This window comes from Rhinolophus ferrumequinum, chromosome X (genome assembly GCF_004115265.2).
Source record: "Rhinolophus ferrumequinum isolate MPI-CBG mRhiFer1 chromosome X, mRhiFer1_v1.p, whole genome shotgun sequence".
Taxonomy (NCBI): domain Eukaryota; kingdom Metazoa; phylum Chordata; class Mammalia; order Chiroptera; family Rhinolophidae; genus Rhinolophus; species Rhinolophus ferrumequinum.
The window spans coordinates 2,801,397-2,813,616 of record NC_046284.1 but is presented as its reverse complement, the minus strand read 5'-3'; the positions used below and the strand labels follow the sequence as shown (position 1 = coordinate 2,813,616).

Sequence of the window (12,220 nt, the reverse complement as noted above, 5' to 3'; positions counted from 1 at the left end):
CTACCCCTTATCCTATGGTAACCACTGAACTATAGTCTGTATCTATGAGTTTTGTTTCTTCATTTGTTTTTCTTGTTCTTTTGTTGTTTTCAGTTTTATATACTACATATCAGTGAAATCATATGGTTCTTGACTTTTTCTGTCTGACTTATTTCACTTAGCATCATACTCTCAAGATCCTTCCATGTTGCTGCAAATGACACTATTTCATCTTTTCTTATGGCTTACCATACAACCCAGCAATTCCTCTCCTGAGTATCTACCCCAAAAATCTGAAAACATTTATCCATAAAGATATATGTGCTCTGATGTTCATTGCAGCTTTATTTACAGTGGCCAAGACATGGAAACAACCAAAGTGTCCTTCAATAGATAATTGGATAAAGAAGATGTAGTATATATACATAATGGAATACTATTCTGCCGTAAGAAAAGATGAAATAGTGCCATTTGCGACAACGTGGATGGATCTTGAGATTATTATGCTAAGCAATTTCTTAAAATAAGACAAAAATTAAGTTTGCTGCATCAATTTACTCTTCTTTTCATGAATGACATCTCGGTAGCATGTGATGCTGTCTGATAGTATTTGACCCACAGTAGAACTTCTTTCAAAAGTGGAGTCAGTTCTCTCAAACCCCGCCACTGCTTTATCAACTAAGTGTATGAAATCTTTTAAGTCCTTTGTTGTCATTTCAACAGTCTTCACAGCATCTTCACCAGGAGTAGCTTCCATCTCAAGAAACCACTTTCTTTGCTCATCTGTAAAAAACAACTCCTCATCCATTCAAGTTTTACCATGAAATTTCAGCAACTCAGTCACATCTTCAGGCTCCACTTCTAATTCTCGTTCTCTTGCTATTTCCACCACACCTGCACTTACTTCCTCCACTGAAGTCTAGAACCCTCAAAGTCATCATGAGGGTTGGAGTCCACTTCTTCCAAACTCTTGTTAATGCTGATGTTTTGACCTTTTCCCATGAATCACTAATGTTCTTAACGGCATCTAGAATGGTTCATTCTTTGCAGGTTTTCAATTTACATTGCCAGGATCCATCAGAGGAATCACTATCTATGGCAGCTCTAACCTGACAAAATGTATTTCTTAAAGAATAAGACTTGAAAGTCAAAATTACTTCTTGATCCGTGAGCTGTAAAATGGGTGTTGTGTCAGCAGGCACGAAAACAACATTAATCTCATTGTCCATCTCTGTCAGAGCTCTTGGGTGACCAGGTACACTGTCAACGAGCAGTCATATTGTAAAAGGAGTCTCTTTTTCTGAGCAGTAGGTCTTCACAGTGGGCTTAAGATATTCAGTAAACTGTGTTGTAAACAGATGTGCTGTCATCCAGGCTCTGGTGTTCCATTTGCAGAGCACAGGCAGAGTAGATTTAGCATAACTCTTAAGGGGCCTGGGATTTTCAGAAGGGTAATTGAGCGTTGGCTCCAACTTCAAGTCACCAGCTGCATTAATCCTTAATCAGAGTCAGCCTGTCCTCTGAAGCTTTGAAGCCAGGCACTGACTTCTTCTCTCTAGCTACGAAGGTCCTAGATGGCATCTTCTTCCAATATGAGGCTGTTTTGTCTACACTGAAAATCTGTCGTTTAGTGTAGCCACCTTCATTACTTAGCTAGAACTTCTGGATAACTTGCTGCAGCTTCTCCATCCGCACTTGCTGCTTCATCTCACACTTTATGTTATGGGGACGGCTTCTTTCCTTACACCTCGTGAAGCAACCTCTGCCACCTGCAAACTTTTCTTCTGCAGCTTCCTCCCCTCTCAGCCTTCATAGAACTGAAGAGAGTTAGGGCCTTGCTATGGATTAGGCTTTGGCTTAGGGAATGTTGTGGCTGGTTTGCTCTCTATTTAGACCCCTAAAACGTTCTCCATATCAGCAATAAGGCTGTTTCACTTTCTTATTATTTGTGTATTTACTGGAGTAGCACTTAGCACTTTCAATTTACTTTAAGAATGTTTCCTTTGCGTTCGCAACTTGGCTAATTGTTTGGTGCAAGATGACTAGTTTTTGGCCTACCTCAGCTTTTGACACTCCTTCCTCACTGAGCTTAAGCATTTTTAGCTTTTGAGTTTAAGTGAGAGACGTGTGACTCTTCCTTTCACTTGAACACGTAGAGGCCATCGTAAGGTCATTAACTGGCCTCATTTCAATATTGTTGTGTCTCACAGAATAGGGAGGAGAGGGCAAGAGATGGGGGAATGGCTGGCGGGTGGAACAGTCAGAACACACACATTTATCAATTAAGTTCGCCATTTTATATGGGTGTACTTCATGGAGCCTCAACACATTTACAATGGTAACATCAAAGATTGCTGATCACAGATCTCCATCACAAATATAATAATAATGAAAAAGTTTGAAATATGGCGAGAATTACCAAAATGTGACACAGAGACATGAAGTGAGCAAATGCTGTTGGAAAAATGGTGCTGATAGACTTATTCCATACAGTTTCCACAAACCTTCAATTTGTAAAAACGCAATAACTATGAACTGCAATAAAATGAGGTATGTCTGTAATCTCCTGGGTCTGTATGTATTTTCTGCTGCTATAATTTTAGTTTTGTTATTTTCAAGATCTAGTTTGGCTTGGCTGCAATATCATACCTTCCCATTACACTGTGAAATCAGATTGGGATGAGGAAAGGGTATCTACCATCAAACATCTAATAGATTCTACCTTGAAAATTACAGAAAACTCCTTATTTGGGGGGCTTCTGAATGTGCAAAAGAAGTTGTTCATCATAGCATAATGGAATGAATGTGGACTTTTCAATCAGGAAAGACCTAGACTTGAATCCTAGTATTACCATTTACAAGCTAAGGGAAATTACGCACATTACTTCACTTTTCTTTGAGCCTTTTTTTAACATGTAGGAAAATGAGGAACTTACCTTGAAAAGTGGTTCCTGAAAATTAAATTAGATAAACATAATGTAATTTTGTCTAGCATAGTGCCTGGCACATAGTAGCTACTCATTGCAAGGTAGCTATTATCTTAATATCTTACATTTATATAGCACTTTCCATCTTAAAAAGCTTCCTCTCGTACCTTCTCTCTCAGTATGTCTCAGTCTCTGTCTCTGTCTCTGTCTCTCTCTCTCCACACACAAACTGAGGTCAGACAATTAAGTTCGTGAACTTATCCTAGAAAAAGTGCCACATACCTCATTGCTGAATATCACTACAGTCACCTTTGAAGTACTCCCCTTGGGAAGCTGTGCACTGACATCAGTGCCTAGTCCACCTTTCAAAGCAATTTTGGAACTCTTTTTTTGGAATGGCCATCAGAGCTGTTATCGTATTACCCTTGATGTCCTGAATGTCATCAAAATGTCTTCCTTTCAATATTTCCTTTATCTTCGTGTAAAGAAAGAAGTCATTGGGGGGCAGATCAGATGAGTAGGGAGGGTGTTCCAATAGTTATTTGTTTCCTGGCTAAAAACTCCCTCACAGACAGTGCCGTGTGAGCTGGTTCATTGCTGTGATGCCAGAGCCATGAATTGTTGGCGAAAAGCTCAGCTCGTCTCACTTTTTCATGTAGCCTTTTCAGCACTTCAAAATAGTAAACTTGATTAACTGTTTGTCCAGTTGGTACAAATTCGTAATGAATAATCCCTCTGATATCAAAAAAATGGTTAGCAACACTGCAACAAGTTTGCGAACTTAAGTGTTTAACCTCGTATACATATAGAGAGGGTGCCAAAGAAATGTATACACATTTTAAGAAAGGAAAAAACTGTATTAAAATTGTTAACGCTTGATATAAACCGATAACAAAAGATGAATACATGTCATGTGTGTACATTTTTTGGTATCCCCAGCATGTATATAAAACACACACACACACACACACACACACATATATACACACATGTCTATATTAAACACTGATGCCCTAAGACTCAAGTTCAACTGTTCAACTTGGCACTTAACTTAGGCACTGATTATTCGTCTTGGAACTAGCCTTCCAAATTTCCCATCCTTCCAGAAGCCAGGCTTTTACCCTGTAGATTCCTTCCCTGGGCTTTTACTTAGCAAGTGCTAAGCAGATAAGAGAGGTGCTTAAATTCTAACAATAGGCTGCTTAATTTGCATTTCTTTGTCCAGGGCTAGTTTTCCTGAGTTGTTTAGAGGAAAGCCTTTGAATTGCAGTAATTTGGAGTCCAAGAAACTGTTAGGACATGACACTTCCCAACCCTTAAGAGTGAGTCTGTGAGTCTGGCCCAGCTCAGTTATAGTGGGAGAAGAGATAAGGCCATTTAAAGGCACTTTGTTGTCATGTTGTATTTGTGAAAAACAGAGTTACTTTTCAAAAATGGTATTCTAATTGTACATTGTATTAATTCTTCATTTATTCAATAGTTGTATCCCCAGCACTTAGAGTGGTGCCTGGCACATAGCAAGAACTCTATGAATATTTGTTGAATGCATGTAATACTTAAACCTTCCAAAGCCAATAGTATTCTCTCAGTATAATCTAGTAGGGGTACGGTAGGGGGTAGCTGAGGAGAGTTTGGGAAAGTTATTATAACTCTAGAGCTTTCAAATTCTATCTCAGGTTGCTTTTCCCAGAGTCAAGATTGAATCCTAAAAGTGCCTGACTCTCCCGAGCTCAGACCCTTAAATCTGTTCCCTAATTCTGACCAGGAAATGAATACTATGGGCACAGTCAAACTCTTTGGCTAGACCAAATAGAAAACATAAGCATGATAGCCAAATATGACAGTTTAGTAAGAAAAAAGAACTCTAGACCAAGAGTCAGGTACTCTGATAGAGTGACCTTAAATAAGTCATTCTATCTCTCTGGGCTTCACTTTCCTCCCCTGTTAAATAAAGGCAAATGGCTACTCTATCTACCACACATAGTTGTTTGGAGGATGTGAGAACCTGTAAGGATACTCACTGCTGAATACTTTCTTAAAGCCTTACTCTTGCCCCAAACTGAATCTGTGATCTCACTGTGACATGTAGCAATGTCTCTGTGGAATATGCACTCTGTTTCTAGGCTACCTGGTGGCCTGAATGGTGGTGCTGACACACATTGCAGGGTATCGATGCAAATGACATTCTGAAAGCAACAAGGTTTTCTATTTTTGAATGAAAAATTCTTCTCATGAAGTGAGAGCCTCCCCATATGCTCAGCCACCCATGAGTAGCCAAAGACTTTATTGCAAAAATAAATATTCCATGTTAATGTTGTGCCATCTTGTTCCCTTACAGCAAGAATTTTTATCTCTTTATCATTGCTTTATGAATTTCTGCAAATATTTCTATGCCAGCCATCAAACCCAGACCGCTTCTGCCTTCAACATCCTGTTTAAAATTCATCTCAGCAGTCTTTAATCCATTAGCAAAGATTTTCTAAGCACCTACTCAAGGTAGGCCTTGTGGGGGCTAAGATAGGCTCCCCCCTTTGAAGACCATTGGCTATAATCTGGGAAGAAATGAGACCCTCACGCAGAATGGGGGAATAATTAGCAATAGTTAGTTCTGTATTTTGAGTGCCAGAGGAGTTGTACAGGCAGTGTCCTGGTGGGGGGCACTGGAGGCCGGCAGGGTCAGTAGAAGGAACTAGAGCTGGGCCTTGAAGAATGTGCTGATTTTCAGTAGGCAAAGGGGAAGGGACAGGATATTGGAAAGAGGAAGGGGAGTAATGTCAGCAAAAGGCAAAAAGGCAGGAATGTAGACATTTGTTCTGGACAATGAGAGCTGCAGTTATGCAGAGGCAGAATTTTGGCAAGGCCTAATAATAGCATGGCTGAAATGGTAGTTTAGGGCCAGATTGGAGGGCTTTGGATGTCAGGCTAAGGAGTTAGGTTACTGTTCTGTAGTCAACGGAAAGTTATTAAAGGTTACTCTACAGAAGAATGACCTGATTGGGACCCAGATTTCAGCATATTCATCTAACCATAGTATGCACAGTGGCCTTGGAATTGGAGCACAAAGGTGGTGGCAGTAGCAGCCAAGCTAGTGGAAGAAGAAATCTGACTTCCATCTGGTTTATTACTCTGCCACTCCAGAAATCTCACAGTCTTTGTGTGTCTAGTTCTATGAAGCTGAATTTTGGATCTTTCTGTCAGTAGCTGGTAAGGTTGAGAACAGAATATGGAATTTTTGAGCCAGCCAAACGTGGATTCAAAGTTACACTCTACCACTTAAGTTACAATACGAATTTGGGCCAGTCATTGAACCTCTCGGTTAAATGCCTCCATTTTTCATCTGTGAAATGTTCATAATACTAACCTCACACAGAAGTTAATGAGAAAGTCTGGTGCATAGAAGATAAATGTTCAACCAATGTTCCTTTCCTTTCTTACCCCCTCCTCTAGTTAGCTGTATGGCCCTTTTGCATATCTTTCTCAGGGGGAGTTGTCTCATATAAAATGAGACAGATGTTCCTTCCTGCTTTACTATGTTGGAAGAAAAGTCCCACCTATCCAGTGACACATCTGACCAGTCTTTCTTTGTCATTCCTCTTACTCTACTGATGGAGGAATTCAATCATTCTATTCACATTTATTGAGAGTCTATTATGTGTTATGTGTCAGGTACTGTTTTGGTCTGATAGATAAAACAGTGACCAGAAACAGACAGTAATCTCTGCCCTCGTGGAACAGATATTCTAATTGTGGCAGTAAGGGAGTTACACAACAAAACAAAGACATATATAATATGTCAGATGGTGATAAATGCTAAGAAGAAAAACACAGCAAAGGAAGGGGGCAGAGAATGATGGGATACTGGTCAAAAAAAGGTTCTTTGATAAGGTGACATCTAAGAAGAGACCTGGAAGAAGTGAGAGAGATGTCACATGGCTATCTGGAAGAATAGCATTTCAGGCAGAAGGAAATACACATAAAAAGACCCTTAAGTGGGAGCATGCTTTGCAAGTTCAAGGAACAGCAAAGAGTTAAACGTGTCTGCAGCAGAGTGCAAGAAGAGTAGCAGGAGAGGAGCCCAGGAAGTGGCTACCAATCAGAACATGTAAGGCCTTGTTGGCTAAGGTAAGGACTCTGAGGGAGGCAGGGAGCCACTGGGGGATTTCAAGCAGAAGAGTGGTAAGATATGACTTAACTTTTAACAGAATACCTCTGAATACAGGGTAAGGAATAGACTGTAGGGTGGCGAGGACAAAAAACAAAAAGCATGGAGACCTGAGAGAAGGGTAAAATAGTAATTCAGTGAGGGAGCATGGGGGCTTGGACTAGTATGGTGACGGAGGTGGTGAGAAGTGATCAGGTTCTGGTATCCTTTAAAGGTAGAACTGACAACATTCACTGACAAATTGGATGTGGGGTGTTCAAAACAGAGAGGATTCAAGGCTGACTTCATGTCTTGAGCAATGGGAAGATGAACTTGCCATTTGCTGAGATGCAGAAGACCAAGGGATAAGCACATTTTAGGGGAGAAGAGCTTTGGTTTGGGTCATGTTGAGTTTAAGATGTCTGTTAGACATCCAAGCGGAAATGGAGAGGAAGAAGTTGGACAGAGGAGTCAAGAGTTCAGGAAAGGATGATGGGAACCAAAGGGTTCCATCTCAAACTTTAAGAATGCAAAAGAAGAAGGCGTAAGCATTTGGCAAGGGCAAAGTATGTAGATGCTTTTTTGTATTTCTGTTATGTTTTTGAATACTGTTATATGTTTTTCCTCTCATCTCCTTTTGGTGGAAGTCTCTTAGACAGCAGGAACTAGCATTTACTGTGCATTTATTATGTGCCAGACACTTTGACATATAGTATCCCATTTAAGCACAGCTATCTTACAAAGCACATGTTGTCATCTCTGTTTTACAGATGAGAAAATTGAGGCTCTGCAAGACAAGCAAAACCTACTTGTCCTGAGTCACACAGCTGATAAGTGAATATGCTGGGATTCAAAACAGAATCTAAGTCCTAAACCCGTGTTCCTCCTGACGGTCTATCTCCCTAAGTGGGTCAGAGAGTTGTCTCTGTGATCTCTGTGTCAATGATTTGTTCTGTGGATTAACTAAAGCTAAGCGGTATTAAGAAACCAGTTCCTGCCTAACTGCTTATTGTATTCCACCAGAGGCTGTCAATTCATTTTGAATATTTATTATTCAGGTATTGTCAACTAATATTATTTTAATATTAGGTCCAGACAAACAAAATTAGGAAAGGAAACTTGATGTGATGGAAATCCAATGAAATACTACAAACCAAAGATATTTGAATTTCTCAATTTTTTAGTTTTCTGGATTGTGTACAACTCTTAACACTAAATACAATAAAAGGATAATTGCACAATTGTCCTTTCGGCTCAATTTCTTTTATATCTTTCCATAATGTGTTATGTAGCTCTGCACACAGTAGGTGCTTCATAAGTGGTACTGACAGGCCATCCCTTGGCCCACTTCCCTTTTTGGAATTCTAGGTAGTCTAGGTTACAGTAGCAGGTTTCATGCCCCATTCATTTGACAAACAATACTGGTGCCTACTATGTGGTAAGTGCTATGTAGGTACTGAGACTACCAAAATGGAAAGGACACGGTCCTTATCATCAGGGAGTTCACAGTTTAGTGGTGAGAAATAAGAATACAATGTGGTAAGGGATATCATTGAGATATGCTCAGGATATGGTGAAAGCATAAAAGAAAGTCCATTTGAAGTGAGTTGTTGGGCCAAACCAGAGGGAACACATGATCTGATTCTTGAAGAATTTATCAGGTTTCCAAGGTGAGGGCATTCCTGGCAAAGAAACCAGTTTGTGGAAAGATACAGAAGTGTGAGAAGTGTTAACAAGTTTAATATTGTGGGAGTATGGGCTCCTTGTAGGTTGATGGAAGACGAGGTTGGAGAGGCAGATTATAGGTCATGCTAAAGAGCTGACATTTTGTTTCCTAGAGTATATGGGGCCAAAATAGTAAGAGAAATGAGTGACAAGGACAGTAATGGAGACTAGAGGAGGGACGTGGGGATGACTGTGTGGAAATTGATTACTCGCGATTTTCTTAAGGGGGCAGTTCTAGCTGACTGCAGCCATGTGGGAATGTGGATCCAGTGTTAGCAGACTTTCTCATTTGTTAATAGAGAAGCAGGATGTCGGATTTTTTAATATAAAATCTCCTAATTTCTAAATGCTGGCAATTAATTTTTTTTAACTCAGAGTTTTAGCCAACACTGAACCAAACACATATCTGTTTGTTGGATGTGGCCTGCAGGCTATCATTTTGAGACTTATGCTGTAGAGGATGGGATACTTATGGAAGCATAGTAGCTGACTGAAATAACACTTCAAAACTCTAACAAATGACTATGTACATCAATGGGATAACTATGTTGTCCCATTCCAACATTTCTGCTGCATATGAAGCCTTGTGTTCTTCCTCTGGGGAACCAAGATGAGGTCCCAGGTCAAATGCAACTTGTAGGGCCTTCTGAGGGCAACGGTGCAACCCAGTGTCTTAGTCAAGCTATTGAAAGCCTGATAGAACATGGTAAGCTGAGCCCAGTAAGGTCCCTGAGCATCACTAGCAGGAGACGGCTGTTATCTCTTCCCTTTTCACTTAGGGGGAGAAGGGACAGCCTTTTTGAACTGTGTATGCAACCAAGTTAGCACAGCTTATGATGACACAGGTAAAACACAATGTCATAGCTGTTAAAGTTCAAACTACTCATTTCACAGTTGGAAAAAACAAGGTCCCCAAAAGCACAGAGACTTGCTCAGGGTGACCCAGCAAATCAGTGGCAGGGGCAGGTCTACTGACTCCTAGTCTAGCATTATTTCTAATAGTTCTGGGCTGTGATAATTAAGGTAAATCAGCCAGGCAGTTTCCCTAGCATCTAGAGTTCCTAGACTGCACAAGCAGCACGGGAGATGAGCTGTTAAATGCCCCTTTTTATTTTCTTATCTGCATGACGGTGGTATTCTTTGCAAACTTGATATTTCATGAATAAGGGCCTGGAGTGTCTGGAGGAAAAAATTGGCTGTGGCTAATATATGTAAGGTTTTAGACCTCTGTGCTCTCCGGATTGACCTCCCCACCATCTGCTTTGTTTCTGTTTTGTTGTTTCTCTTCTTTTGTATTCCCTCTATTTTTCTTCTTTCCCACCAGCCTAGGTCTTACTTAGGCCTACTCTCTGCAAGTCAATAAAACTGCTAATTATTCATAACTTGGGACTGGGAGTGCCTAGTGGCCAGGAAGTATACATAACCTTCCCCCTCCCCTCCCACTATGGTCATGTAGCTGTCTAGAATCTCAGACTAGTAACTCTTGTCAATGGCAACTCAACTAATCCTTTTCATCCTTCACTTCAGGGTCTATTGTTCTGACGTTTGCCACTCTTTTTATTGTTTTGCTCTGAACCCGTTTCTGATTGGCGCAGCTGTTGAAGATGCTGCGGTTGCAGCAGTGTACATCTGGAACATTTGGCTGACTTGTTGAACCTTCCCCAGGGACTACTCCAGGGAGAGGAAGGGAGGGGTGGAGAGGCCAGAACAGTTGCCTGCAAATAGAGATGCCAATATTGTCTGGTCCTTCTGTGGGCCACCCTTGTAAAAATCCACCTCATTCTGTCTCTCAGTTTCCCCATTTGCTCATTGAAGGCACATGTTCTCCACTCAAAATTCCTTCTGCGGTGGAAGAAGAGAAAGTATACTGGCTATAGATTCTCTCATACAGCACTTTCCACATTGTAAAGGGATCAATATATATTTGTTGAATTAATTAGTATATCAAGAAATCCTAGGGGACTGTTATACCCTGCGTGGGGCAACATCATTTCAGTGCCACCCGGCACAGGTGGGCTTCTTCATCACTTAGATTGAGGCCCCAGACGCACATCAGGAGTGGGGCTGCCTCAGTCGCAACCCATTCTCACTCCCTGTGCCTCCCTGGCTCCTGAGTCTCCTTTTCTTTTGGCGCGCCATTGGATTGCAAACACAGCAGGCATGGTTTCATTCCAAACCCAGAACTGTTTTAATTAGTTTAACGTCTGTTAAATGCTTTGAAGATTGAAAGCAACAGATAAGTACTGGATGATGTTATTAGCAACTGCAGTTAATTGCAAACATTTCTATTAATACTAGTTTCTGCCTCCTTTTCTTTGCTCTACTTTCTTTCCAAGGTTCACCAATTCTTCTCAGACTCCCCCCTCCCTCTCTCCCCTTCCCCGTACTGGCGCTAAAGGGTTAAATTGGGGCGGAGTCCAGGGATGAACGACAAAGGCAATCACCAACTGGAACGGGGCAAGCGGGAAGAACTGGGTGGGGCCACTAGGCAGAGGCGAACCCACACGCCCCCAGGCCCCGCCCCACGGCTGGAAGCCCGGGGTGGAACGAAAGGGGGCGGGGCACCTAGGCTTGGCGGGCCCGCTGGTTGGGTGCCCCAGCAGCCGCTCGAGGGATGGGGCGGGGTCGGCCTGGGCCTCCTCCCTCATTCCCTCGGCGGGCCGAGCCGCCCCTCTCCCGCCCCTCCTCCTCCCTTTCCCACCCCTCGGAGTGGAGCTGCACATGCGGCTGCTCCCTGCTCCGTCCCGCCCAGCCTCGGTCGCGCTGGAACGGGTCCCTGCAGCCCCCAGCCCATGGCAGGACAGTAGCCGCCTGTCAGGGGTCGTGAACGGCTAAGGCAGACGCGGCGGCTCCCGGGCCTCAGAGAGTGGGCGTCTCCGGAGGCCATGGGCTATCCCGAGGTAGAGCGCAGGGAGCCCCTGCCCGCTGCAGCGCCGCGGGAGCGGGGGAGCCAGAGCTGCGGCTGTCGCGGGGCCCCTGCCCGGGCGGGCGAAGGGAACAGCTGCCGGCTCTTCCTGGGATTCTTTGGCCTCTCGCTGGCCCTCCACCTGCTGACGTTGTGCTGCTACCTAGAGTTGCGCTCCGAGTTGCGGCGGGAACGGGGAGCCGAGTCCCGCCTTGGCGGCCCCGGCACCCCGGGCACTCCTGGCACCTCTGGCACCCTGAGCAGCCCCGGTGGCCTGGACCCCGACGGTCCCATCACCCGCCACTTTGGGCAGCCGTCACTTCAGCAGCAGCCGCTAGAACCGGGAGAAACCACACTCCCCCCAGACTCCCAGGACGTGCACCAGGTGAGTCACCTAGTAGGGGGGGGACCCTGCCACCTCGAGCCTCGTTGGAGGGCAGGACCAGGGAGGGGGCGCGCAAGCCGGAGAGAGGTTGCCCCGGGGCAGGTTGTTCCCGGTCCCTGGCCCAGCTCACCCAGACTTCCTAAGGACCCCTGGGCTTG

At 43.4% G+C, this 12,220-nt stretch overlaps 1 protein-coding gene across 6 annotated transcripts in view; it reads left to right on the top strand.

The window, feature by feature from the left end:
- The first annotated feature begins 11,418 nt into the window (after window positions 1-11,418).
- Window positions 11,419-12,220, top strand: part of EDA (ectodysplasin A) — a 290,490-nt gene continuing 289,688 nt past the window's right edge. For 5 of the 6 annotated variants that reach the window (XM_033118371.1, XM_033118361.1, XM_033118379.1 and 2 more), the window contains exon 1: window positions 11,419-12,062. In XM_033118371.1, coding sequence (XP_032974262.1) covers window positions 11,658-12,062 — 405 coding nt within the window. In that variant the 5' untranslated portion in view covers window positions 11,419-11,657. The remainder of the gene's footprint in view (window positions 12,063-12,220) is intronic. The other variant, XM_033118389.1, reaches the window with a different exon arrangement.